At 33.7% G+C, this 24966-nt stretch overlaps 1 protein-coding gene across 1 annotated transcript in view; it reads right to left on the bottom strand.

The window, feature by feature from the left end:
• Positions 1-495: 495 nt before the first annotated feature.
• The window catches only part of LOC106473721, a gene marked incomplete at its 3' end in the record, with an annotated part of 188441 nt that continues 163970 nt past the window's right edge, over positions 496-24966 (bottom strand). Inside the window, exons 8-19 of the mRNA XM_022403174.1 lie at positions 23920-23982; positions 21787-21881; positions 20114-20351; positions 16109-16270; positions 14525-15367; positions 11794-11901; positions 11482-11550; positions 9719-9862; positions 7866-7928; positions 6288-6380; positions 4497-4651; positions 496-638 (exon numbers count right to left, since the gene is read on the bottom strand). Coding sequence (XP_022258882.1) covers positions 496-638; positions 4497-4651; positions 6288-6380; positions 7866-7928; positions 9719-9862; positions 11482-11550; positions 11794-11901; positions 14525-15367; positions 16109-16270; positions 20114-20351; positions 21787-21881; positions 23920-23982 — 2176 coding nt within the window. The remainder of the gene's footprint in view (positions 639-4496; positions 4652-6287; positions 6381-7865; positions 7929-9718; positions 9863-11481; positions 11551-11793; positions 11902-14524; positions 15368-16108; positions 16271-20113; positions 20352-21786; positions 21882-23919; positions 23983-24966) is intronic.

The following is a 24966-nucleotide window of genomic DNA, read 5'->3' as shown; positions in this document are numbered from 1 at the left end:
AAGAAAGCAGGTTAAAATTAGAGTGTAAAAAACAACACCACTAGTCATCCTTTTATGTCTGTGATGAAGAACTCTCGTCAGTTATGACTAATTTTGTTAGTTTTAACACAAGTCACAAAATAGGTTATTCGTGCTCTGTCCATCGAGGGAGAGTAAACACTGTAAGTCCGTGAACTTATCACCGACCCTCCGAGGACAATACAGAAAAACGTTTTTGAATAGGGACTTTAGACTATTTATTAATGCTTAAAAGAAATGTTAAACAAAAACGTGTATGATATTATTAATTTTTCATGCTAATTATCAGAAAGTTGCTGTTTCAGTACGAACAGCACCGCCGTCCGTTTAACTATTTATGCTTAGTCTATCTTTGAAACAATAATTTTTTGTAAAATATCCAAAATCCAGTTTAAATAGTTCTTATATAGTTTATGTTAAAGATTTAGGCGTAACTTATTATTAGCTATTTTTGAGCAAAGTTCATTAGAAACATACTTGTTCTGTAGCTCGGATCTGTTCTTCCATCAGGCTTATGTCTGTTCTAAGTTTTATCATTTCCGACTCAACTTTAGTGTTGTATCCTTGCATGCCTAGAATTTCTTCCTCCAAGGTCAGGATATTTGAATTGTTCTTGTTTTCTGGACGAAAAAAGTATTGAGAAAAAGTAAAAGAATTCCACATATTTTAAAGTAACTCGATTTAAAAACAATTTGGATTTCAGAGCTTACTTTACATTCAATCTTTTGTAACAATCAGGATTTAGAAGCCTCATTGGATTTTAAATGATAGTTTTATTAAAAACACAAAAAAATGTATCCCGTTGTCGAATATGAAAAACGGGGCACCAAAATAGAAAGGATTCAAAGAAACATTTATCTTGCCAATCAATTTTGTTATACCTATTCTTTGTTGAGCACGTCTGCTGCAAGTAGCTATTGGAAAAATGGTGGTCGAGCTTTCCGTTTTCATATGTTTTCAGGAAATGCACAAATTAAAAACACCTCAAAGATGTGTAACTAGATATTTCTAAATAACTCTAAAAACTGGACCACTTTTCAGAAAATGTGCAGAATAAAGATATTCTTATAGGTTATATAAAAAATAGTTTATCAAAAATACAAAGTAGCTAAAAAAGTTAGAATACAAAAAATAGGTTTAAACAGTTGAACTTAAGAAAACTGATACAAAGCATCGTATTTTTGGAGATCAATATTGAAGAAGTAAAATAGAAAAGAGGCAGATTTGGAAAACAAAACGATGCTATTCACATGTTTTTTGTTTTCTTCTCAGTGCTACAAATAAAAAATTGAAGAGTTTACCATTATAACAAGTAAAGAAATGACTGCTGCTATAGCTATATTTCAATAATTGTAAAATTTTAACCTGGCACGGTCAGGTCTCTGTTAACTGTGGTATAATACTTCTCTCCCTGTTTGTTTGTGTAATCGCAAAGCTGTATAATAGGCTATATGCGATGTGCCCATCACACATGGATCAAACCCAGAATTTTTACTTAATTAACCTTCAAACTTACCTTGGGGCTTCCCTAAGGTTTATTAAATAAATATCAAAAATTAATTTGATTTTATTTTAGTTCTATGGTTTCATTTAACGAATGAAATAAAGTTGGGAGATGAGTAGCAACTTGAAAGTTAAGTAGGACAGCGAAAAGTTTGGTATTGGACTTTCAAAAAATGGTTATAAACTACATAAAATGAAAAAAACAAAACAAACAACCTTCAATGGAATACTAGAAAATTAAGCAGTCACAGAGTGCACGGATGAATACAAAAAAAAAAGAGAAACTAGCTATATAGTTGAGATCAAGCAGCGAAACCAATGAGACAAATTACCAGAAATAAGTACAATTATCCATTTGCACTAATACATCAAACTAGTCATCTTTATTCCGTAAAGTGTAGATTTCATTTGGAAAAATCGTTCATAAAGTTTCTCATATGTAATTTATCAAATCTATAATATATGAGAGTAACTGCTAGCCTAGCCTTTCAAAACACATGTAATAAGGCTGGTGCTAGCTTAGGCAATCCAAAGATGTATAGTAAAACTTTTACCTTAATCTAGCCAATCCTAAGGTGTATACTTAAACCTTTACCTTAATCTAGCCAATCCAAAGGTTTATAATGAAAACCATTATCTTAGCCGACCGAATTCAAATGTGTATAGTAAAACTTTTATCCTAGTCTAGCCAATCCAAAGGTGTATAGCAAGACTTAGCCTAGCCAATAAAAATTGCGTATAAAAGCAGAACGAGCCTTCGAAATTATATATCCTTTATTAACAAATAGCATTCTCGAAAAAAAAATATACACACACAAAAAATACGTTTTATTCCTGTTTTGTCTTATCTTTTTTGTTCTAATATATATATAATACATAAACTTATTGTTCCGAAAATTGTTTAATCTCGAAGTCTAAATTAAAGGGAGGTCCAGTTCAATCTACACCTTCACCAATGTATGTTATTGGGCTCTACTAGTTTCGGAGGCTTTCACTCCTCATCAGCAACCTTGAACACAAGTTAAACAAAGAGAGATGATCTGGATCTATATCACAGTGAAAAGTATCAAAGTGTAGATTGAACTGGACCTGTCTTGAACTTAGACTTCGAAATTTAACAATTTTCGGAATACTAAGCTCATTTATTATTACATCATTCCATATCTACTATTGTGTGGCTATATAATATGAAGAACTGAATAGTGGCCAATTACACTTTTTCTTCACTCCACCTATCCAGAGTATAGTTTTTTCTCATAGTGACTACAAAGCACGTTCACACCAACAATATGTCATATATATATCTAAATATATGTATATCACAATATAAAGTGTTTAAATGAATTAAAGGATAATGAGAGCTTTCTGAGATTCTACCTATACTTATACGACAATAGAAAACGTTCCAGGAACTCAACGACCATATTTGGACCTTTCTTTGAGGTATAGACCAATGTGGCAGCTAGTATTCTGTCAGTCATAATCGCTGTAGAATGTCTTGTAAAATGTACTTAGCAAGAAATGAACTCGTTTTCAGACTTGGATAGGGTATACTATTGTTCAGAACTTGCAAAGCGCAACTATTTAAAAAGCAGCCTCCTGGTGGCTCAAAAGTAAGCCTGAGGGTTTAAAATTGGGCTTTGATACCCATGATGGGCAGTGAACAGATAGCATTACGTAATTTTGCACTTAACATCAAACAAATAAATTAAAAAACAAATTAGGCTCGATACAAACCGCGGGCCTCAGCTTCTCGGCCAAATCAACAGCTCAGAGTAGCAACTGGACAATAAGACAACGTGCAAACGATCTTAATAAGGTTAGTCCTTGTGCCAAACGACCAACTATGTTCTCTCCTCCAAAAGCTTCCACTGATGTCCAGAACGCACGGATTGATCATGCGATAGGTAGACGAATGTCTTATTTACAGGTGAATTGTGTTTACAGTGTCATGATATACAAGACTCGAAAGTGTTCGCAGAATGTTCGAATTTAGATCTAAGCCCAATTTTACAGATAAAAGGCACTTGTGGCTGTGGTAGAATACTGTTCTAGCTCATGGTCCACTACTAGTAACCACATTGACCATTATGTGCTACTGTGAATGTCATACGATAGCTGGATGCAGTCCTACAAAACACGGAATTGTTGTGTACAGGTGCATTTGGTCAAAACCTACTAGTAACGAACGATAAAGCGCTCCTTCTTGTGCTGAACTAGTTAGCGGTTAACTTCCTGAAAGAAAAGATGGTCAAGCGAATAGGATTTGAATCTGATTGAGCATTTATGCGAAGATGCGGGGAGACACGTGGCTACAGCAACGTAAATTGGAAGTTTGAGTCATATTATTACAGAGTTCATTTTATGCTTGCCACATCAATATACGACTTACGTTAGTCCTCAAGATGGTCATGCGCCTTATTAACACACGTTTGTTTTGCTCATTTATCGGATTGCAAACTTTGTAAAGTCAAATGAAAATTTGTGGATTTGGACAACAATAGTACATATTACATCATATGACTGGTTACCAGACACTTGCTTTGCATAAAAACGAGCTCACAGATACCATTGACATCATTTATAATAGAAACTGTGTCTTGTCATCGATTTTTTTCTCAGTTGCTTTGAAAAATGTATTGCAATGTAAGTACGTCTAATTAAAATCTTACTAATTAATTTCTCTAATAATCTCGGAAGTCAAACTTTAACACACCATGCTATTAATTTAGAAACATGTGTATCTTTAGCAGGTATATTTATATAACTATTGTGTGACAAACCTATGTATTAGACATGCCCAAATATCTTTGTCACTTGTTGCATTTTTTTAGAATAAAACTACATTAGAATACTCAATGAAGTATAGTGTAACCACTTTTAATTATAATTAGTGCTAACAAGAGTAATAAATAATTTAGGAGATTCTACTTCGTCTGGGTTAATTACAACAATAAAGCAGTACAATATTTTACTTGGATGACTTTTAACCGCTAATGAGAGCATATCATCGGCAGACAACTTGGGTTTAATCATCACTGGAGAAACTTTAGGACATCCGGAAATACTACGGTGTGATAAGAAACTTCCGTTGGCGTGTCCACTTCCATCACATCCCGGAGTAGGACATCTGATGGCAGATACGTAAAGTAAAGCAAAAACAACAACGCGTTAATTGCGTTTCGTTACAAGTATTAAAGAGAAAAGCTCAAGTATCTGATTAGATTCATTCTGATGTAATATATTTACACTTAAAGTAGGTTTTCAATAACTTCTACTAATATTTTCCTGTCATTACGAAACTTGTTTCAAATTTCTTCGTATCAGCAAGATATGAACATTACGTGATATCTACCGGAAGAGTATTGAAACCATTTGAATATTGACTAAGATTGCTAAGTTAACAATAACGTTTTACTTCTGAGTAAACCCATGTTCTTCCTGACTAGACACCTTAGCTATTTGCTCAGAATTTTAGCGCTCAGCCGTCCTTAATTTTGAACTAATAGACTATAGGGAAGGCAGCTAGTCAAGGTTATATCAGAAATATGGTTAGGGTTACCAATATAGTGGTATTTACATACATCAAGATATATTTAGTCTTTTGTTTTTTTTCTGAGATGACGGTATCATGGGATACTCTCGTCTGACTGAACAGTGAGATTTGACCGTCATCTTTAAAGTGCACCTACGGTTTCAAATTGCAGTGCGCATGCTGTTTTTTTTTTGCGACGATAGGAAGCGAACCATGTCCTTTTTGATTCTTAGACCGGACACTTACCATCGGTGGGCCGTGTCAGAAGACATCTCGATTTTATCTGGCTCACCTGGACATCAGATATCAGAAACAATTTGCAAATTATTATTAAAGCAGTATTAATGTTCACCAAAACCTTTAAGATATATCTAGTTTATTGTTATTCCATGTCCATATCACGGCTCAATATTCTGGCAAGATTATTATGCATTATTTTATAATCCCTGTTATATTATCATGTTTGACTTAAGTTGTACTGTACTTATGTCCTTTGAATGAACTAAGTGAAGAGAGTTCTTAAACAAACGCAAAATAGATGTTGTTGTTGTTTATTCTTAAGCACAAAACTACACAAACGGCTATCTGTGCTCTGCCCACCACGGGTATCGAAACCCGGTTTCTAGCAGTATAAGTCTGCAGACATACCACTGAGCGATTGGGGGACCACAATAAATATTATTATTCTTTTATTATCTCGGTGGTGCTGTTATTTCTTGTTAGGTTATATCAGAAATATGGTTAGGGTTACCAATATAGTGGTATTTACATACATGAAGATATATTTAGTCTTTTGTTTTTTTCTGAGATGACGGTAATGGCCTCGTGATAACATTAAGATATTTCTGATATACATTTTGATGTTCAGATGAAAAAAATATAATTTTTGTGCCATATGATACGAACTGGGCGTAGCTAACTGGTTAGGGTGTCAGGACTGTAAGTCTTGTTACCGCAAAAACGTACTTCGTACTCTAGGGTGGGTGCGTTATAAGAGTGATGGTCAAATGGCACTTTTCAGTCAGATAAGAGTAGCTAAAGAATTGGTGGATAATTCTGTTAAGTACGTGCATTTCATCTAGTGAATCAGTTATAAGTTCACAATTAGGGACGGTTATACGCCACAGATAGTCCCTGTGTACTTTTGCTCAACAATTCAAAACAAACATTCGCGTTTTTTTGTTGTTGTTGTTGTTTGTTTTCAAAAGGATTTTGAGTCGAGTATTCTTACCCCGATCCCTCTGTTTTTATAACCTTGCCATCAATAGAAAGCGCCTCCTGCCGGTGAAGTCTATTCTTGTTAACCAAAGGACACCCGGATGCACTTGAAAAAATATCAGAAAACATAAGTTTTACTTTAAAGCGTTTAAGTAATTCCACTCTCTTATAACAGGCTTTATACGTGAACTTAGGTTTTAATTAACAAATGTTTGTTTCCTTGATCTCTCATCAAACTACATTTTATTCAAAACATTTCAGTTCTGTAGTGTCCAGTGCAGACATATAACCGAAATATCTTGAACATATATATATATTTAGTAGATGTGAAGGCCTTTAACTTGTGATATACATTCAATCAGAATCTATCTTTATAAAATACTATACTTTTTTACAAGGTACATTTGAGGTTATTTATTGTGCAAATGTTTTCAGCTTAAATTCTAAATATGAGAAATTCTATGAAGTTATAATGTGGAGTTATTTTGCACTACAAACTATAAATGTAAATCTGTGTAGTTTGTTAAGTATTAGATGTTATGATAACAAGTACAAGATACAAATTTTAAGTTTTTATTTCCAATTGCCATAAATATATAAAATAATTCCAAAAGGAGTGCAAATAAACATACACTTATTAAAGAGTCTACTCAATATTCGCGTTAACAGAGTAGAAAAAACTCGCTAAATAATAGATACTTAGTTTTTTGTACAATTGGCAGAATGTGCTGCTAAAAAGGAGAAAATTATTCAACTTTGGATATTTATGAACAGATATAGAATTAGTAAGAAGACCAAGTAAGTCTACAGAAAAATGTTTGAATAGCTAAATTTCAAAAATCGATTATGCAAACAAGATTAAGGGTTCTTTTTATTGATGGTTTAGGCAGAATATTTATGACAAACAAACGTAGGGGAAATGGACAGCAACTATCTAGTTCAAAGTGACACTTGTAAGACAGTGGTTCTTAAACTTTTTCGTCAGTGGACCACTTTGGCGGGACAAAAGACCCCGCGGACCACCTAACGGTCCTACCCCACCTGTTTTGTTCTCTCGCATGGCCTTGGCTTTGGCGTTGCGCATCAGTGACTTACATTTTGCACAAGCCCGCCAACTACCTGGATGACACTCGCGAACCACCACTGGGCTCCGGACCGACCACACTTTGAGAACCACTGTTGTAAGAGAAAGTCTTTGAGGACTACTCTATAAATGGAGCTCAGGTAGAAAGGCGGCGTTTCGAAAGTTTTCCGTATTTCGACTTGAAAACGTAATCGTTGCTGCTTATCTTACCTTTGTTTGTTAAATATTAATACTTGTCAAAAACAAATAAAAACCTAATTATTAAGTAAATGTGAAACTAATTTAAAGATTTATCAACATACACATTATCCAAAAACGATAAAATGACTTCGTAAAAGAAAACATACAGGAAAAAGATGTGGTGTAAATGAATTTATTAAACTTTCAGGAAAAACAACCAACGAAAAAAAAAAGTAAAGAGAGTCGGGTCTAAATGCTATCAAAATCTCAAAACAAATTTAAGAGAAGAACGTAAAAAAGTACATAAGTTAGTAGAAAATTACATACCTGCGATGTGATTGAAACTTTCCAGTCACATGACCACCACCATCGCAACCTGGTATTGGACAACTAAAAGTACATTTACATATAGTTAGTGGATGCATACAGAGAAAGTACTAAAATGTGAATAATCACTGTTGCCTACAGTAAGAGAATAACATGAAACGGCATTTTAAAAATTCTCGTGCTAATATTCTTGATTACAAGATGTTAGGATTGTACTGGGAGACATAATGAAAGACACTTATACTCGATAAAAAGAGAATAAACGTGATAAAAGTGTAAGAGAAATATGAGATAAAACCTATCTCATTCTTATTATAATATGACGAAACTTTTTTACATGGAAGGATTTATATAAAATGTTTACATAATGAACTATTACACAGAAATGTCTGAAGCTCTGTTACTTGGACACGGACAATAAATATATTGCCACACAAAAGTCCTTTGTTGGTCTCACTTATGTTGCTATAAATGACATTCGGCCTCAGAACTTTTAATAACTATTACACAGAAATGTCTGAAGCTCTGTTACTTGGACACGGACAATACATAAAGGACTTTTGTGTGGCAATATCCGAATGTCATTTATAGCACCATAAGTGAGACCAATCTTCAGAGCTTATATTGCAATAATGGTCATGTCTTGTAGTTAGATATCTTATGGATATTTCTTGTTCTGAAGGAGAGTATGTTAAAGTCTTTCCTTCACAAACACAGCATTTGCAATACTTGTATATTATCAAGTTTAAACAGTTCAAATAAACCAATGTTTGAAAGAATGAAAAAAAAAATGTGTTTAACTATATTTTCTAATCTTGGGTTATTTAATAAAAATTAGGCTTAAATATCCGATAGAAGATGTGATGTTCTTGATTTTTTAAAGAACGTTCTAGCAATAATGTTATAATAAACAAACCCAGCAAACAAGAAAGAGTATAGGTCTACTTCTTATGTCACAACTGTTCCATCATCTTCTATTGTTTAAGCCAGTTAATTTTTATATTAATATTCCGATCACAACATTTTTCTCTGAAACCTGTTCAACAACGAGAGGAACTGGAAGCTTAAATCTGAGCGGCATTTTACGCGCATGTGGGTAGGCGGCAGGTTACAGATCCTTACGGACTCGGGTATAGCCGTGTACCTAATATTTATTAAGTACTGTACGAAGGAAAGACGGCCAGGCAGCAGCACCTACTACTAAAATGGCTTTGTCCAACTCTTTGAACAGAATGAATGTCACATTATAACTCGCCTACAGCCGAAAGTACGTAGCTTGTACAGCAGCATCATGTCTTGAACCTCAGACGTTTAGATATCCAGCCTGAAACATTAACCACTTGGCTACAATCCGCGAACGAAAACATGAGAATAGTCTGGCTGTAAAATTGTCAGGAATACATTCTCTCTGTACTGTAGAGATCAGATAATGGCTGTGGTAAATAAAGAACAAAGTAACCATAGAGATAAGATAATGGCTGTGGTAAATAAAGAACAAAGTAACCATTTTAATCAATATATTTTTAAAAGGAATTATGTAAAAATGGTATAATTAATTTGCATTATAAATATTTGCATCGCAACATATAAATAATTAAATAAATTAAACCCGGTTCAACTCGAATGTTTCATCCTAAAATCTAAAATTTTGCAAGTTTTTGAAGAAAAAGTGAAAAGTCCATACCAAAACAACAATAAGAACAAAAAACGAACAGTTTAATGGTACACACATTAAATTAAAAGGATTTAAGTGAAAAAACAAAGAAAACTTTGTTATATAATACTTTTCTATATTTCATGGCCAAAACTTTACGGATTTTACGTTTGTTTAAAATTTACCAACGGAAACCTACCGAAGAGGTTCGGAATCATTTTTATCTTCTCGTAGTCTTAAAACATTTTTGGGTTTATTAGCACGCGGACACCCGGACAAGCTGCGGTGCGAGGAATAGTTTCCTGTCAGATGACCTGATCCGTCACATCCGGGAGTAGGGCATCTATTTGAGTGAAAAATAAAACATTATACTCGAAATATTGCCAAAGATCGACAAATATAATAAGAAAACCAACATAAGAAATCAAGAATGTAACGTAATAATTTTTGAAGCAACAGAATTAAAACCTGTACACTTCAATACCTTGTATATTTTGATTAAAGCAGTAACACACATTTGTCATTGAATTTGTGCATCAAAACAGTTCACTAAAACGACTAGATTGAATCTAAATATAGCATAACACACTTGACAACATTATGTGGTCTTACATTTCCAAGTTCAAAACAGTACATGCTAGAACGCTCACACGGTATATCATGATAGTAACAGATTTTTCTAGAAACACATCATAAGTTGGCTTTTTGCTAAGAGCCAATCATAAGACGTTAATTTATACTATTCCCTGTTTTCCTAGAAGTAGATCAAAGACGTCAACACCAATCCTTATATTTAACAACACTATCAATTTATATTCTCTATACTAGTCGCACAGTGTGGATATCAATTGTATATCCGTTTTATTTACTTGTGTTGAATGCAGGGTTGCCAGATGGTTGGGGAGATTTATGGCCACATTAATGGTTAAAAAAAGACCAACTCCATACAAAACACTACTATAAAATAAAAATTTAACTTAAAATATCATATTTTATTAAATTTATTATAATATATAATAAACAAATTAAAATGCACTAAAAATTAAAACAACCCGCATCAAATTACAAGAAAACTGTTAAGTCTTCACCTCCTTCTTCTTCCTGTAAGGCAAGTTGCTTCTTTTGTTTTTCACTAGCAAAGCTACTACTGGGAATGCTAGTTTTATAATAATACACCACACCTGCTTTAAACTTGCTTAGCATACTGTTACGTATCAGCTCATTTGTTAATTTCCGGTATAAATTCTTTCCGAGGAACTTCAGCGATACAAATCCTTTCTTAATTAAAACTAATTTATTCTTTCTTAATACAACTTTTTAGAACACAGAATTTCCACAGTAATTTTAAACTTAACAACCTTTATAACACATGCTATAAATCACAGTGATTCACACACACTTTACTTACGGTACCTACTGTTTGATTGACTCAATTATTTATCTCTTAAATCAATCATCCCGTAGGCTTTATCTAAAAAAGGGGGCGTTCCGAACGCTCTAGGAAATTCATGATCATTCGAGAAACTCATCACGTGTTACCAGGGTCACGTGACTTCCGCTGTCGTAACAATACTAATTGTAGCAACAAAGTTCTTACAACACATTTGATTTTACAAAAGGTGTGATTTAATTCGAATGACTGCATCCAGGAGATTAATTCGAATTCTATTTCTTGGTTTTGTTTTGTCACCAAACTTGTACGGAAAATTGACCAAAATTTACTCAGAAATATTTGTCCACAATATGAAAAACCTAAATTTTCATCGCCAAACACGGTAGAAAAAGGCCAAATTTCTGGAATTTGGCCAAAAAAGGCCAAATCTGGCAACCCTGGTTGAATGTGTAAAGTATATATAAACATAGCACGTAGTACATTACAAGTAGCTCTGGAAAATCTGAAAAGTTTGAGAATTTACTTATGGGTTTTGTTTCCCTATAAATAACAATAATAACTTTTCTCACTTGACTTCCCGTTGTTGAAGCTGCACACGGTCGGCATGGGGACAGCCAGCCAGACTAACGAGGTAAGAACTGGAGAGTAACAAAAAAACAATAAATCAAACTGTTTTACTTTACGGTTACAGGGTTTAAATACAAAAAACGTTCAGCATATTAGTTTAAAGAGAGAAATGCAGCATCTTAATTGTTATATTAAAAATCACCTATCAAATACATACTAATTGTTTATCACTTACTCCAGTAGACTAATGTTCCTTTAAAAACTAATATTATAGAGCAACGAACAAACAAACACAGTTTCTTTCACTGTCGTACCTTCTATGAGTAACATAACTTCCAGACACAGAAGTTTGATTCTGTACGAATTCTTTGTTTTCTCGACCTTTTAAAGACGTCTTCATCATCTTAAGGGGTGGTAAGTTGCTAGAAATATAGTAATTATAGAAGAATAACATACAGCAATGAAATCAAATTTGCCAAAAATCACATGAACAATAAGGATAAGGTAATATTAAAATAAACTGTAGAAGTAACGTAACCCGAAATAGTGGAGAGTCTGACAGCAGTAAACCTATCCTTATATAAGGGTTAAGATAAATCTTTAATCTAAAGACGTTCTTACAGTTACACAATACTGAGCTTATGCTATGACAAGGGTTAAACTCTAACCTATCTGAATTATCTTACAGCATGAAGTCTGTCTTATCACAAGGATTACGTTACTGAATCATATCAAATTGAAACATAGCTATATTTCAAATTATTAACCTAACATAACCCAGCAGTTACATAACGTAAAGCATTGCGCTAACTTGTTACGGTTGTCCTAATCAAAGGGTTAGTTTTTGAACAATACATAACTCACTGGACGCACGTAGGAACAAGAGCAATCAGAGAGATTGCATACCCTCGATCCACCGCTCCTTTTCGAGATGGATAATGTAAATTTCACCTTCGAAAACTCAGAAAATCCTTCTCAGATCCAGAATGATCAAGGATCCCGATCGTGTTTTGTAGAGTGATGAGGAGTCTTAACCTTAATGTGTCCATGAAATTTGGTACAAATCCGATCATACTTTACAGAGTTATTAACCCCAAACCGCGAAAATGCCCTATCTCCCCATTTTAAAAAAATGCCTCAAAGTAATCCAGAATCAGGATCTGGATCAAATTTGAAAAGGACTATCCCATACTGACTTCCCATCTTGTTTAAAATGTTCATGCGCATCGATCTATCAGTTTTCGAGATATGTGCGCGGAAACACAGACAGACAGACACGGACCCGATTGCAATACCCCTTCCGGGGGCGAGGGTAATGAACAATGGTAATTGTCTATTATGAATACAGAATAAGAAACAGTAATAACTACTAACCCAACGGTGGCAACACGTAGTATTATGCCCAACCTAACTTAATATATAGTATAGTCATTAGCGCAGCATAAAATATAAAACAGCTTAATTAGATAGAAGCACAGTTTCTGTAAAACTAAGTCAAGTTATAGAGTTATAACATAGCCCGTTTGAACAACTGTCACTTTTTATATAAAGCCTCTGCCATAAATCATACACTAAGAGTATAAGCTCCAATATTATAACAAACGGCTTAGTTTTTGTTAAAAATCAGTATTTGTGTTAGTGAAAAATTCTTGAAATACCATTAATCAAGACTTTCAATGGTAAGTATTAAGAGCGGCATTGCCGTCTGCCACTGGATATCGAAAAAACAATAACCAGGTAATAATTTTAAACTCGGTGTTTTTTCTAAATCTGTTTTAGTTTAGTACGTAAAATAATCACATTTTGTATGATCTTGTTCAAAACGCCAAGTTTCTTATAAATTCACACTTACATCTGTGTTTCTATGTACAAAGATATACATAAATGTTCACTCCAAGAACAAAAGTTTAAGATTTTTTTCCCTAAAAAAACAACACTGAAGTTTTTATTGGTTCATGCACGTATGCTAGCATATAGCCCGTCAAAAATGACTGGGCAAGTACTACCACCCCACCCCATAGTATACCCTAACCTCACATTTCATAGCTAACTGAAATAAATAAATTTTGCGAAATCAAGCTTGACCAACAAAGAGGTAAAAAAAAGTGGTCGAGGCAGTCAAACATCGGTAAATTCCTTTGTGAGCTAATCAATTAAGATCATTCATGAAATGAATTCGTAGCGTATTCGTAGAATACTTATTGGTAAAAATCAGTTAGATTAACAACTTCTAATGTAGAGAAAAGCCACTGCGTTTTGTTAACACTACGTTCCAACAATGTCTGTTGTCTCATGCTGCTTAGCATCAAAAGTATAACCTAATATTGTAGTCTATGTATAAGTATAAAATGAAATGTATAGACAACAAAAGTGGAAATATTTGTTGATTTTTTAATTTAGAGTCTCCGTTGATTAAAGAGGTTTGTTGGGGATATAACAGAAAATATCTTAATTGAGAAACGATTTAAACTTAAAATTGAATCGATGTTTTTACTTTCATGATAAATTTTATGCACTTGGCTCTATGCTAGGTGATCCCACAATACGTCTTTACTTTAGGCTTATTGTTCCAACACTTACTACACTTATAAAATCGTAATGGACAGAGAGTAATCAAACTATTCTATCTGGATAAATGCATTTTGGCTTTTATGATTCGTCCTATTTCGAGAAATCAAGCCTGACGTGATATACACTTGCTTTTATGCAGGTTAGATAACCAACTCACGTGTATGTATAAGCTGAGACTTACTGAAGCAGTTCGGAATTGTCAATAAGCTTTGCAAATATAATTATAAAATGATTATAGAATAAGAAGTTAAATATATATATACTCCCCTCTTTAAAAAGTAATTTTAGTATAGTTAGAAAAAATGCCTAGATATGTCACATCAACCGTCAAAACAATTGCATATGTATAATTCCTTTCTTATATATATATAATTATTTTCATCAGTAAATCGTCGGACAAATTCTAATACTTTTAAATTACGAATTTCTGAAAACATCCAAACTAATCGTGATTTGATGAATCCCCGTCATCACCTGTCTATGTCACATCCATGTTCAGCATGTCTGGTCAGGGACATAGGAAACTCTGAACTAAACGTATTGTTGCTGATATAACTTGGAGATCTTTGAGGCTGCTGTGAGGAGTTGGGAGAAGTAGGGAGGGATTGGGAAGAAAATGTTCCAATTCCAATGGATGATGAATATCTGTCTGCTTGTGAACCCTCTTCTTTGTTGATGGGAGGAGTAGAGAGTGAATGAGATGGTAAATCTACGCTAGGAGAGCCCGGACTTGAAGTAATAGAAGCTTCTTGGCGGTGTGAAAATGGTTGAGCAAGGTTTGTCCAGAGCGGTGTCCTTGGAGACGACGGGCCAGCTGGTTGTGTGCTTGATGAGTGTCCAGTTCCATATGGCGAGCGAGGGCGAAGAATTGGTATACCTGGTGGCTGCAAAGGTGGTAAGTGACCTCCAGAATTCCTAACAGAACATGATACCATAGACGATTGAGGAGTTAAGATGGCACTGAGTTCTTCTCCTCTAGTAGTCTTCACAGTATGCCCCCCACAGCCTTGTACAGCAGACGAGCGGATTTTCTGCTCACTGTAGTCGGAAGTAGAGCAGGTGGGGAGTGAAAAGGCAGAATGATGAGTAATGTGACTGGAAGTATTGGCAGTGGACAAGGATTGGGGCGAGGGTCTTCCAGCTGCTTGAGAAAAGGGAACATGTGGTGGGAACACTTTACTGGGCAATTCCGTTTTGGGACTAAAGTCTACTGGTTCTGTCTGCTCCATTGTTGAGGGATGGTGTGAATACATTGGGCGCTGAGCGATTAACAATGATGTCTTCTGAGGCTGTAGAGGCGCTATAACTGTTGATAAACTGCAGAGAAAAGTTAGTATTGACTTTTGTTAATTAACATGGTTAAAATAACACACATTAAGCACTACTAAAACTTCTGCATAGGATATGGTTACCTGTATCTGACTGTTCTGAGAACAAGGTATAAAATATACATGTATGTTTAGTAATACTTCAAGACTATTCCTTAAATAAGAATAACACTGTTATATGTACAGAAAAGATATCAGTGAAATATTCCTGATATGTAATAGTTTTAGAATAAACAATTTTAGCACAAAAGTTAAGAACGGTTAAATCATCCCAAAGATTATTTTGGAGAATCCAAGGCCTTATGTAAAATCAATAAAATCCTATTTGAAATATTTACAAATCACAAAAAGATCTCAGGTGATATGAAGCCCATAAAAGTATAAAGAGTGAAGTTTTATATGTAGTACCACAAAGCTATGATATAATAGGTGTAAAGATGTATTAGCGGTTTTTAATGTTATACCCAAAACACCAAAATTCGCATCAATTTTTTACAAAACTTGAATTCAAAAATCGTTTTGTTTATACGAAAAAATCAAGTGATAATTGGGTCTTTTTGAAGAAATAAAATTCTGCCTTAAGCCTTTTGTACGTTTTTATCAACCAATAAACAACAGAAACCTAAAGTAATGAAATATTCAGGTCCTGAATAAAGTATTTTTAGTAGGATTAATATCTTGATTGATTAAGACCAGTTACAGAAAAAAAAAAAATATTAGAAACAATTACTTTTGTTGGGACAGCGGTGAAGGTTGTGATGACATGGCCATCTCGTATGATTGCTGGACTGTGTCACGAGAAAGAGTGGGGGAAAGGTCCATAACGGTGTCTGGACCCTTGGTAGACAAGTTTATGGCTGTGGGAATAGCCTCTTCCAAGTGATACTGAGCCCTGAAAATGTCCAGTTACTATGACCAAAAATATTAAATCTCTGTCATTTTAAAGACGATAATGAAACATATATGATTCGCCATATCTTTTTAACTCTTGAAAACACGAAACTGATCATCAATATTTTATGGCTGTTCTTTTAGTTGGTTAAGAAATATATAGATGTTCATTTAGAGCATACAACCATGGCGACCATGAACCATCCTCAGTTAAAAATTATTGTTGCTAGCGATGACATGTTTGTATAAAGCCGGACACTTCACTAATCTATACAACTTTACTAGCAACCAAGAACTACAATGGATAAGAATTTTGAAAAATGACACATTATATTAAACAGCTTTTTTCCTGGTGTAACTGTAAGAACGAGTGTCCAAAACTCAAGTTGCTGTATTACTTCCTAGTATTTCTGAAGTACAAATTTCGAGCTTTTGGCTTCATTATATCTTTTTAAAGAGTGCCATCTTTCGATAACCTTAGAAATGTTCAAATCTAGTTCTGAAATATTATTGTAATTGAAACCACTTAAAATACACATATAAATAATGGAAATGTTACCATAGTTTCTTTTTTGTTTATACATTTTTAAAAGTTTGAAAACCTTTTCTGATGTAATTAAAACTACCTCTACAGATTTAAACTGTGTAATTCAAAACCAAGATATTTAGATGATGAGATCTCTATATTATAATATGGAAGCTTTATATGGATCTAATGTTAAAACTAAAATATCATTTTATTTTATATTTCTGTAAGTCTCATCACTATAGAATGTGTCTACGGTAAGTACGAATTTCCAGTTACGTCACGCAATAGTCCAAAAATATGTGACAAAAGAGTTAATAATTAACAGTAGATATTAACGATGACTACAAATAACTAATTCCGTCAGAATCATGTCGTGAATTGCTTCATAGGGTTCTAGCCTAAACCTTTAGCCTAAAATAAAGGTAATTGACTAGAAATGTAATTTCCATCAGAAGCCTGTCGCAAACTCTTTATAGGGTTCTAGCCTAAACCTGTAGCCAAGAATAAAGATTTTAATGTAAAGTAATTTTCATATTGTTTTTTTTAAACAACAACAACAAAAAACAACAACTTGAAAGTAACTAAAACTTTTCAGTGAGTATTCAATCTAAGATTTTTTTTCAAAATAATTATCTGGAGCTAGTTGCAAATGTTTTACTTTGTATAAAGAATTATAGCGTTTTAGGTGAGTATTACAAAAAAGTCTAATTAGAGAGCACTAGCAGCACATAGCTACACGAAAAACACGGTTATATACGGTTTATTTACGTTATAGAAGATGCTTTATGGAGCCGCTTCAGTAAAACAAAACTAGAAAAGTAGGTAGAATGATCAAAATAGCTGCCTTCCATGATTTTTGTGGAATACTTTTTGGTATTAAACACACTATAAAAGTTGTGTTTTCTAAAGCGACGTTCTGATATACTACTATTTGGTTTACAGCAAGTATGGTTCCGAATGCAAAGTTCCTGCTCAAGAAGTTTTAACACGAATGTTATTCAAATATTTCCTCACCATGTCTTGTACACAAATATGTATTTGTTGTCATCAGGTATACTCCAGTGAAAAATAAAGATAATTAAAAAAGTGAAACATCGAAAACGTTTTCGGGTAAATCTTTGATGGAGAACAAACAGTACAGTTATAAAAATGATATTCCTGGTTGTCCTTGGAATTACTTCTCCACTCTCGATAATGCCATGGTTACGAAAATGCTAGAAGCTTCTGTGAAACACGACAATTTAAATTTAATACCACAAATCTTGACAAATACTCCACAGACATTTCAATGTATGTGGATATGGACATCCAAGACTACGTTTACGCAGACCAATAACGCTAAAGTACCTTGGAGTTGTGTAAGAGGACTTTAATGGTATTTGGCGGAATGGGATTGCTGTGATTCCACTTTCTTCAATCACCTTTCTGATAAAACAAACTTTTGTTTTCCAGCTGTGACTTAAGAGTATATGAGCTTTCATCAGCTTTAAGTGCTTGTTTATCATCTCGTTAACAATACCATGATACATTTCCATCTATTTTGCAATGACTTTCTGGGCAACAACATTAATTTCCTTCATTTTACGGAAGACGTCGTTGACTAAGATTAGCTTGGAGTGTAGTTCCGGATCCCACTATTGTCCTAAGAACTCTGCTGTGGTAGCTTACCAATTCCATGGAGAACACAGAAAACTCTCTTCTTCCAAGTTTTGAGTCCTTTGGCTCTACAATTGGTTAACAATCTCGCTATAAAACAATGACACATTGATCCAGGGAAATGTATAACCTTAACAAACTAGTAACGACATTGCACTATCGAATAGTCGAGAATTCGTCAATGAGCTAATTGATACAGGAGCTCAACTTGTCAATCGTGGCGCCATGGCTCATATTCGTGGCGACACGCCGCAAATCGTTCTTACAAAATGTAATTAACTCTGTGTAGCTCGTGCACCCGGTAGTTACGTGACCTAATGAACCAATTCATATACGAGTCTATGGTCACTCATCACAATTTTGAGACGTAACTTAATCCACAGAATAAGTTAAGAGAGAAGTAAAGTATGTTTAAAGTAAACCGCATAGAGATATTACAATGTTAGAATTTATCTTATTTATTCTATTTCCACAAATTGTGTCTCAATATATTATCAAGACTTATTTTGGAAGTTCATGTGTGAAGATTTAATTAAGCTCTTACTGCAGTACATTTCTATTGAGGAATGTGTATCACATGCTTCTACTCACAGAATAAATACACAACTGGGAAGGAAGTTTTGCACTTGGGTAGGAAGAAATACATATGATAGATGCTTAATTTAGTCTTAACTTACTTAAAGCTACGTATTCCTTCTATCTTTCGTGATGTAGGAAAGGAAAACGTATGGGATGTTAGCAAACTCTTAACACGGCTTTGAATCGTTAATTCAACTTAACATAATTGGGTGTCATATTCTATGACAACTGTTCAAGTTAGTCTTCAGGGTTACAGCAAAAGATGTGGGCTAAAAATGAAAGATTTTTTTCACACTAGTTCTGAAAAGTTTGAGAAAAACGTTAAAAAATTTAATAAAACAGAAAGACCCTTTTCACTTTCTTCTGCAGAAGACATAATTATCCAGAAATGCGGAAGCATCAAACCAAAACTTATGGTAAACTAGGAGATCAACTTCTTTAGTGTTAGACATTTTATGTCCAACTTACTCAACAGCAGTAACGAAACAAAGGTCTCAACGATTACGAAGTGATACAACCGTTGTTTTTTTAATTTAATTGGAAGAAAAGAAAATATTTAACTCAAACGTTATATTAAATCCATTAAACGTTTCATAGAACAAACGAGACTGTAAGACATTTCAGTAAATGCAAAAACATAACTATCTAGAGGATAGTTAAGATACGAACCCTTTTTCGTATATAGGGTTTATCAATACCATTATTCTAGAGCAGTTCAAACAACTTATGAAGAAGAATGCATAACAATATGTTATTTACATATATCTGCTATATCAAGTGCCAATGAGATCTTTCGTCAAATAGTACAGGTCACCAGTCCGGCTGGAAGATGACAAAAACAGTAGTGGTCAAAATGCTATTTATATCAGCAAACTGCATGAGAAACAACCGTTATGGTTTTAACCTGTTCAAGTTGGTAAAGTGTAATTTTTCATCAATTATATATGAATCATCTACAAATTGGAATTAGGTCAAGGATCAATAACAGAATATTATTTACACGCTTAGCATCTTAAGGATCCTGTGATGTAGTACTTAATACCTCGTTTATTACACCTCAGTGTTAGTAATGATCATTACCTGAGGCCAGGCTGATGTTTTAGTATGATGTTGGACTTATTTGCCTCTTCAGTGTTTGGCTTTGGTGCGATGGGTCTGTTATAATATACACATTCCGTGGCCGATTTGTTATACTTCCCCATCTCCTTCGTTAAACTTGCGCGTGGAGTAGACGTGGCCTCATATCCTGTGTATTTCTCTGGAATGTTCAGTTGTTTAACGTAGCACATGGGCCTCAACACGCGTTCAGGTGCACCTGCTAATGTTAAACAATGTTTCAAACTCATTGGATTAAATAAAGATAGGTGGATAATAACAAAATACATTTAAAGTAGGCCTAAATACATCAAATTAATTAATGGTTTACATACTAAAAAAATCGCAATATTTGAATTTAATGTTAAAAAAAGCAGAAAACCACCACTTAAAATGACCCGATTACACAAAAGATCGTGGATATGGGTATTTTGTCTTTGCTAAAGCTCTCGATATATTACAGAGTACAGTATACCATAGTTAAACCGTACAGCTGAATAATCGTTTGGAGACTTAGAAATAACGTCTTAAATGAAAATAGGTTATTATTAGTTTTTGTTTTAATTTTGAGAGGACGTTAAATTCAGCTAACTTAGGCAAAACTTAACCCATTAAGGTATTAAGAGTTGATTGTGTATATTTAATTAATACTTTGCTAATTCTGTACACGTGTTTACTAAAAAAAGTACAATCTATAAATTCTCATTTGAAATTTGTATATTACACAATGAATTAGCAAACGAAATAGAATTTTGATGAAAAATAAAACTATGATCCTCCCTCTGTCAGCTATTGTGCAGAAGATTGGAACTGAGAGGTTTTATGATGAAATAATGAAATATTATATATATATATATATATATATATATATATAATAACTTGATAATTTAAATTACCCTTCCTGTGGATATCATATTTCACACAACAATTTGCTTTATTCTTTCTCATAAACGTTTATAATTATTTACGACTACTTGCTCTTTACCCTTCTATTGATCGCATTGTGGAAAAGTGATTTCTTTGAATTTCTTACTTAAATAGGTCTATATTGAATGAAAATGTGTTTTTTAAATATATTTTGGTAAATTATAAATGGGCACGTTATCTAGAAGTAACCTGTTCAATTGAGGAACGAACAAAAATAATTCCATGGTTTATTTAGAGTGTTACACGGAAGTAAAAGCATTCGGCGGAATTTAAACATTTGTATGTTTATTATAGGCCCGGCATGGCCCGGTGTATAAGTCACTCGACTCGCAATCCAAGGGTCGCGGGTTCGCGTCCTTGTCGCCCCAAACATGCCCACTTGGGCGTGAGGCTAGCAACTCCACCCCGATAGCAATCTGCTACATAAAAAATGCAACAACACTTCCGTCGGCGAAGTGTTGTTGTAGCCCTATGTTCCACTAGAAACGACAGAAACTAAGAAGAAGAAGTATGTTTATTAAGTTAGTATCGAAGAGAGATTTGTTACTTTTAGTTCTTGTATAATGTGTAATAGTGGATTTCATAGCTTTCACTATTCTTCAGCTCTATCTATTTTCACCTTGTACAATGAAGCAGATTGTTGTATGAAATACATGTATATGTTTACACACACATATGAACACATAAACATGTATCTAAATATAGATCATTTGTTAGTGGATTATACACACCTGGGCTGTTCCTTTGTGACAACGGTTTCGTTGAAGTGACTTTTTGTTCTTTGTAAGATAGTTTCTCCATTGCTGCGATTGGACAGCCGGATAGACTGCGTCAGAAAAATCCAATGAACAGTGTGAAGCCAAATCTAGATAAATAGCTGGTGCAGATATCATTTCATACAAGAGTGAAACAAATTTCATATGAGCATTTACTTTATAGATTAGTGTTTTTTTAATAATATTTAGCACATGTATTTCTTATAGATTATACTACCCCATAAAAAGACACGCAAATGAAGTTAAACAACGTAAAGCTCAGCTTAAAATAATCTTCAGTAGGTACGAAACAGGAAACTTTGAACAATTATTTATTTAGAAAGGCTGGGTAAGCCTATTATAAATTGAACGTATTACAGCGCGAAGTGTTAAGGTTTTTGTTTTTTCTTCATTTGGGTATATTATAGCTACTTTAAAAATGTAAAGATTATGATGGGTTTGACAGCCAGTAAATAAGATTTACACATTCTAAGAACGTTTGTTACTAGGTTGCTAGTAATACACACGCACACAAGTATATACGCACAAAGGTATTCTCCCCACGTGACTCAGTATATTTTTATTCCAGTCAAGTCTATTTGCATGTTTTTTGTGCGGCACATTTCAACTATTGTTTTCCTAGCTGGTAATAAAGTATACAAATAATACACATTAACGGTGATAACATAAAATTATTAAAGTTTTATATTGTGCAAGGACATTGATTTTAAAGAAACCAATATGTAGCGATAGGAGGTATTAAATTCACTGATAAGATACGTCTTTGCTGTACCTTTTCTGTTCAAGTCTTAGCTAATAATCACTATTATATGGACGAATCCTTCAATATGGCGTAAAGAGTTGGACATGTGACTGACTCGAAATAAAGTAGGCGACTACATCATAAGGACTATGTCATGAAAAATATCGGAACCTTCAACCACCCTATAAAGAAATGAACGTTTCAGCTACAATTTTAAACAAGCAGACCAGTAATCTTTGTCTATCTTATATATATAGACGGACCCTCAGCTGTTTTCTAACAAGGCAGACCATCAACTTTTTCGTAAAAATTCGATGATGCGGAACCCTTTTTCTGAGATGAATAAGGTTTAGAGACGGCTTGTATGGGTAACGAAGAAAAGTATATTGCAAGTTTAGCATAGTGACAAATGTATAACGTTTCGACAAGGATTTGTCATCATCAGGTACGAGTAGTTTACCTAGACAGAGGAATGTATATATGAAACAAAAAAGTATCATGTCTATTATCCACTCAAGCCTTCACCAACCATTCGATTACGTGAAAACAATCAAACCATTTCATTACTCCATAAAAAGGCGGACTTCTTGAGTGTTTCAGTAACAAATAAACTATGAACGAGGCGAACCCTTTCACTACCTTTATGGCTCTGTTAATAAATAAATGGTTTGTTTTGTTAGATTTAGCGAAAAGCTACACGAAAGCTACCTGCGCTAACCATCTTTAATTTCGAAGTGATAGACTACAGGAAAGGAAACAAGTCAACACCAACCACCACCATCTCTTGGTCTACTCTCGTCAAACCATATAGTGAGATTCAACCGTCATTCTTATAACTTACCGAAGTGCGGGAAATGACTTTTTCTTTCGGTAACAAGATGCAAACCACGAAATCTCAGCTTCACAGTCTGGTACACTAACCACTTGGCCACGTGCGGCCCATAGAGAAAGAACTGCTTGACTGTCTACAGAAGCTGATGGATCAACTACGATTTTTTTAATATTCTTATTGAAGCAATGAAAACCAGAACCTTTTAACTCTTCGCATCGTGTCGTACAAGCTTGTTAAAATATGCATGTTATCACTTAAAATAGTTGACATTTAGAATCGAATTACTTGTCGAAAAAGTCCTCAGATAAAAAATTCTCAATATGATTTTATAAATAAAAAAAGGGAATGACTTGATTTGTTACTCTGTTGCATTCATTGATTGTTTTTTAGTAAGCTTCTTTGTTGTCGCCATATTGTTGTCGCCACTGATTTACGATATATTATTTGGAGCTCACAATTCAATTAATATAACAAAACCATAATTAAGTTTAAGTAATTGTTTTTGTTTACAAACCTACGATGAGAGTTTCTGTTACCGTTCACATGACCTCTACCGTTACATCCTGGTGTAGGGCACCTAGATAGAACGACACTAAATAATAGAACGTCATATTCGCAGAAAACAAAGACCTTTAAAAAGTAAGTTATTCAACAAGAAAAAAACTTAATTGATTTTACAAAAGAAATAGATTTATAAAATGCTAGAATATTTTTGTAATTTTTGTGTTACTTTATATATTTGTTCCTTATTAACTAAATTACCAGTTTTTAAATATTTATCCCTTGAAATTGATACTTTAATCCTACATCATAAAAAATGTTTATATTTTATTTTGCAAGCGGTTCTTTCTCGATGAAATTGTATTCCTGCGATAAAACCAAACTAAGCAGTGTAAAATATGTCACTGAAAACCGTTACTGGTTGGAAAACAAAGTTGCTATTCATAAGTAAACTGTGCCTTGAAATCAACCATGGGAGTTATTTTGTTTATTTAGAGAATTTGTATTCATACGTACGATTTAAAGGTAACTATGTTATCAGTTTTATTCACTCTAAACACGCATCTTAACCCTAACAATAATATTTACTTGTCATACAAATTAATTCAAAACTCATTATGTGTTTCTGACAGTCACGCCTTGTAGTATTAATATCAGATACTTCATAAATATAGTGGTGTCGATATTATTGTTTATTTCTTGTTAAGCCCAAAGCTAGCTACACAATGAGCTATCCGTGCTCTGCCCACCACGGGTATCGAATACCGGTTTTTAGCATTATAACTATGTGGTTATTAAGTGCTATCTGCAGGATATTATAATCAATGTTAAAACTTTTGTGTTGATATAAATATCAAGTATGCTAAGAGATTTGACGAGAATCACTAATTAAACTTCTCGTCCTGGTGCAAGTATGGTTCATATATTCATTAAAATCATACACATTATTTATTAAATATCAAGTATGCTAAGAGATTTGACGAGAATCACTAATTAAACTTCTCGTCCTGGTGCAAGTATGGTTCATATACTCATTAAAATCATATACATTATTTATTAA

This window comes from Limulus polyphemus, unplaced genomic scaffold (genome assembly GCF_000517525.1).
Source record: "Limulus polyphemus unplaced genomic scaffold, Limulus_polyphemus-2.1.2 Scaffold133, whole genome shotgun sequence".
Lineage (NCBI taxonomy): Eukaryota > Metazoa > Arthropoda > Merostomata > Xiphosura > Limulidae > Limulus > Limulus polyphemus.
The sequence above is the reverse complement of the archived record's forward strand: the minus strand, read 5'-3'. Positions and strand labels throughout refer to the sequence as shown.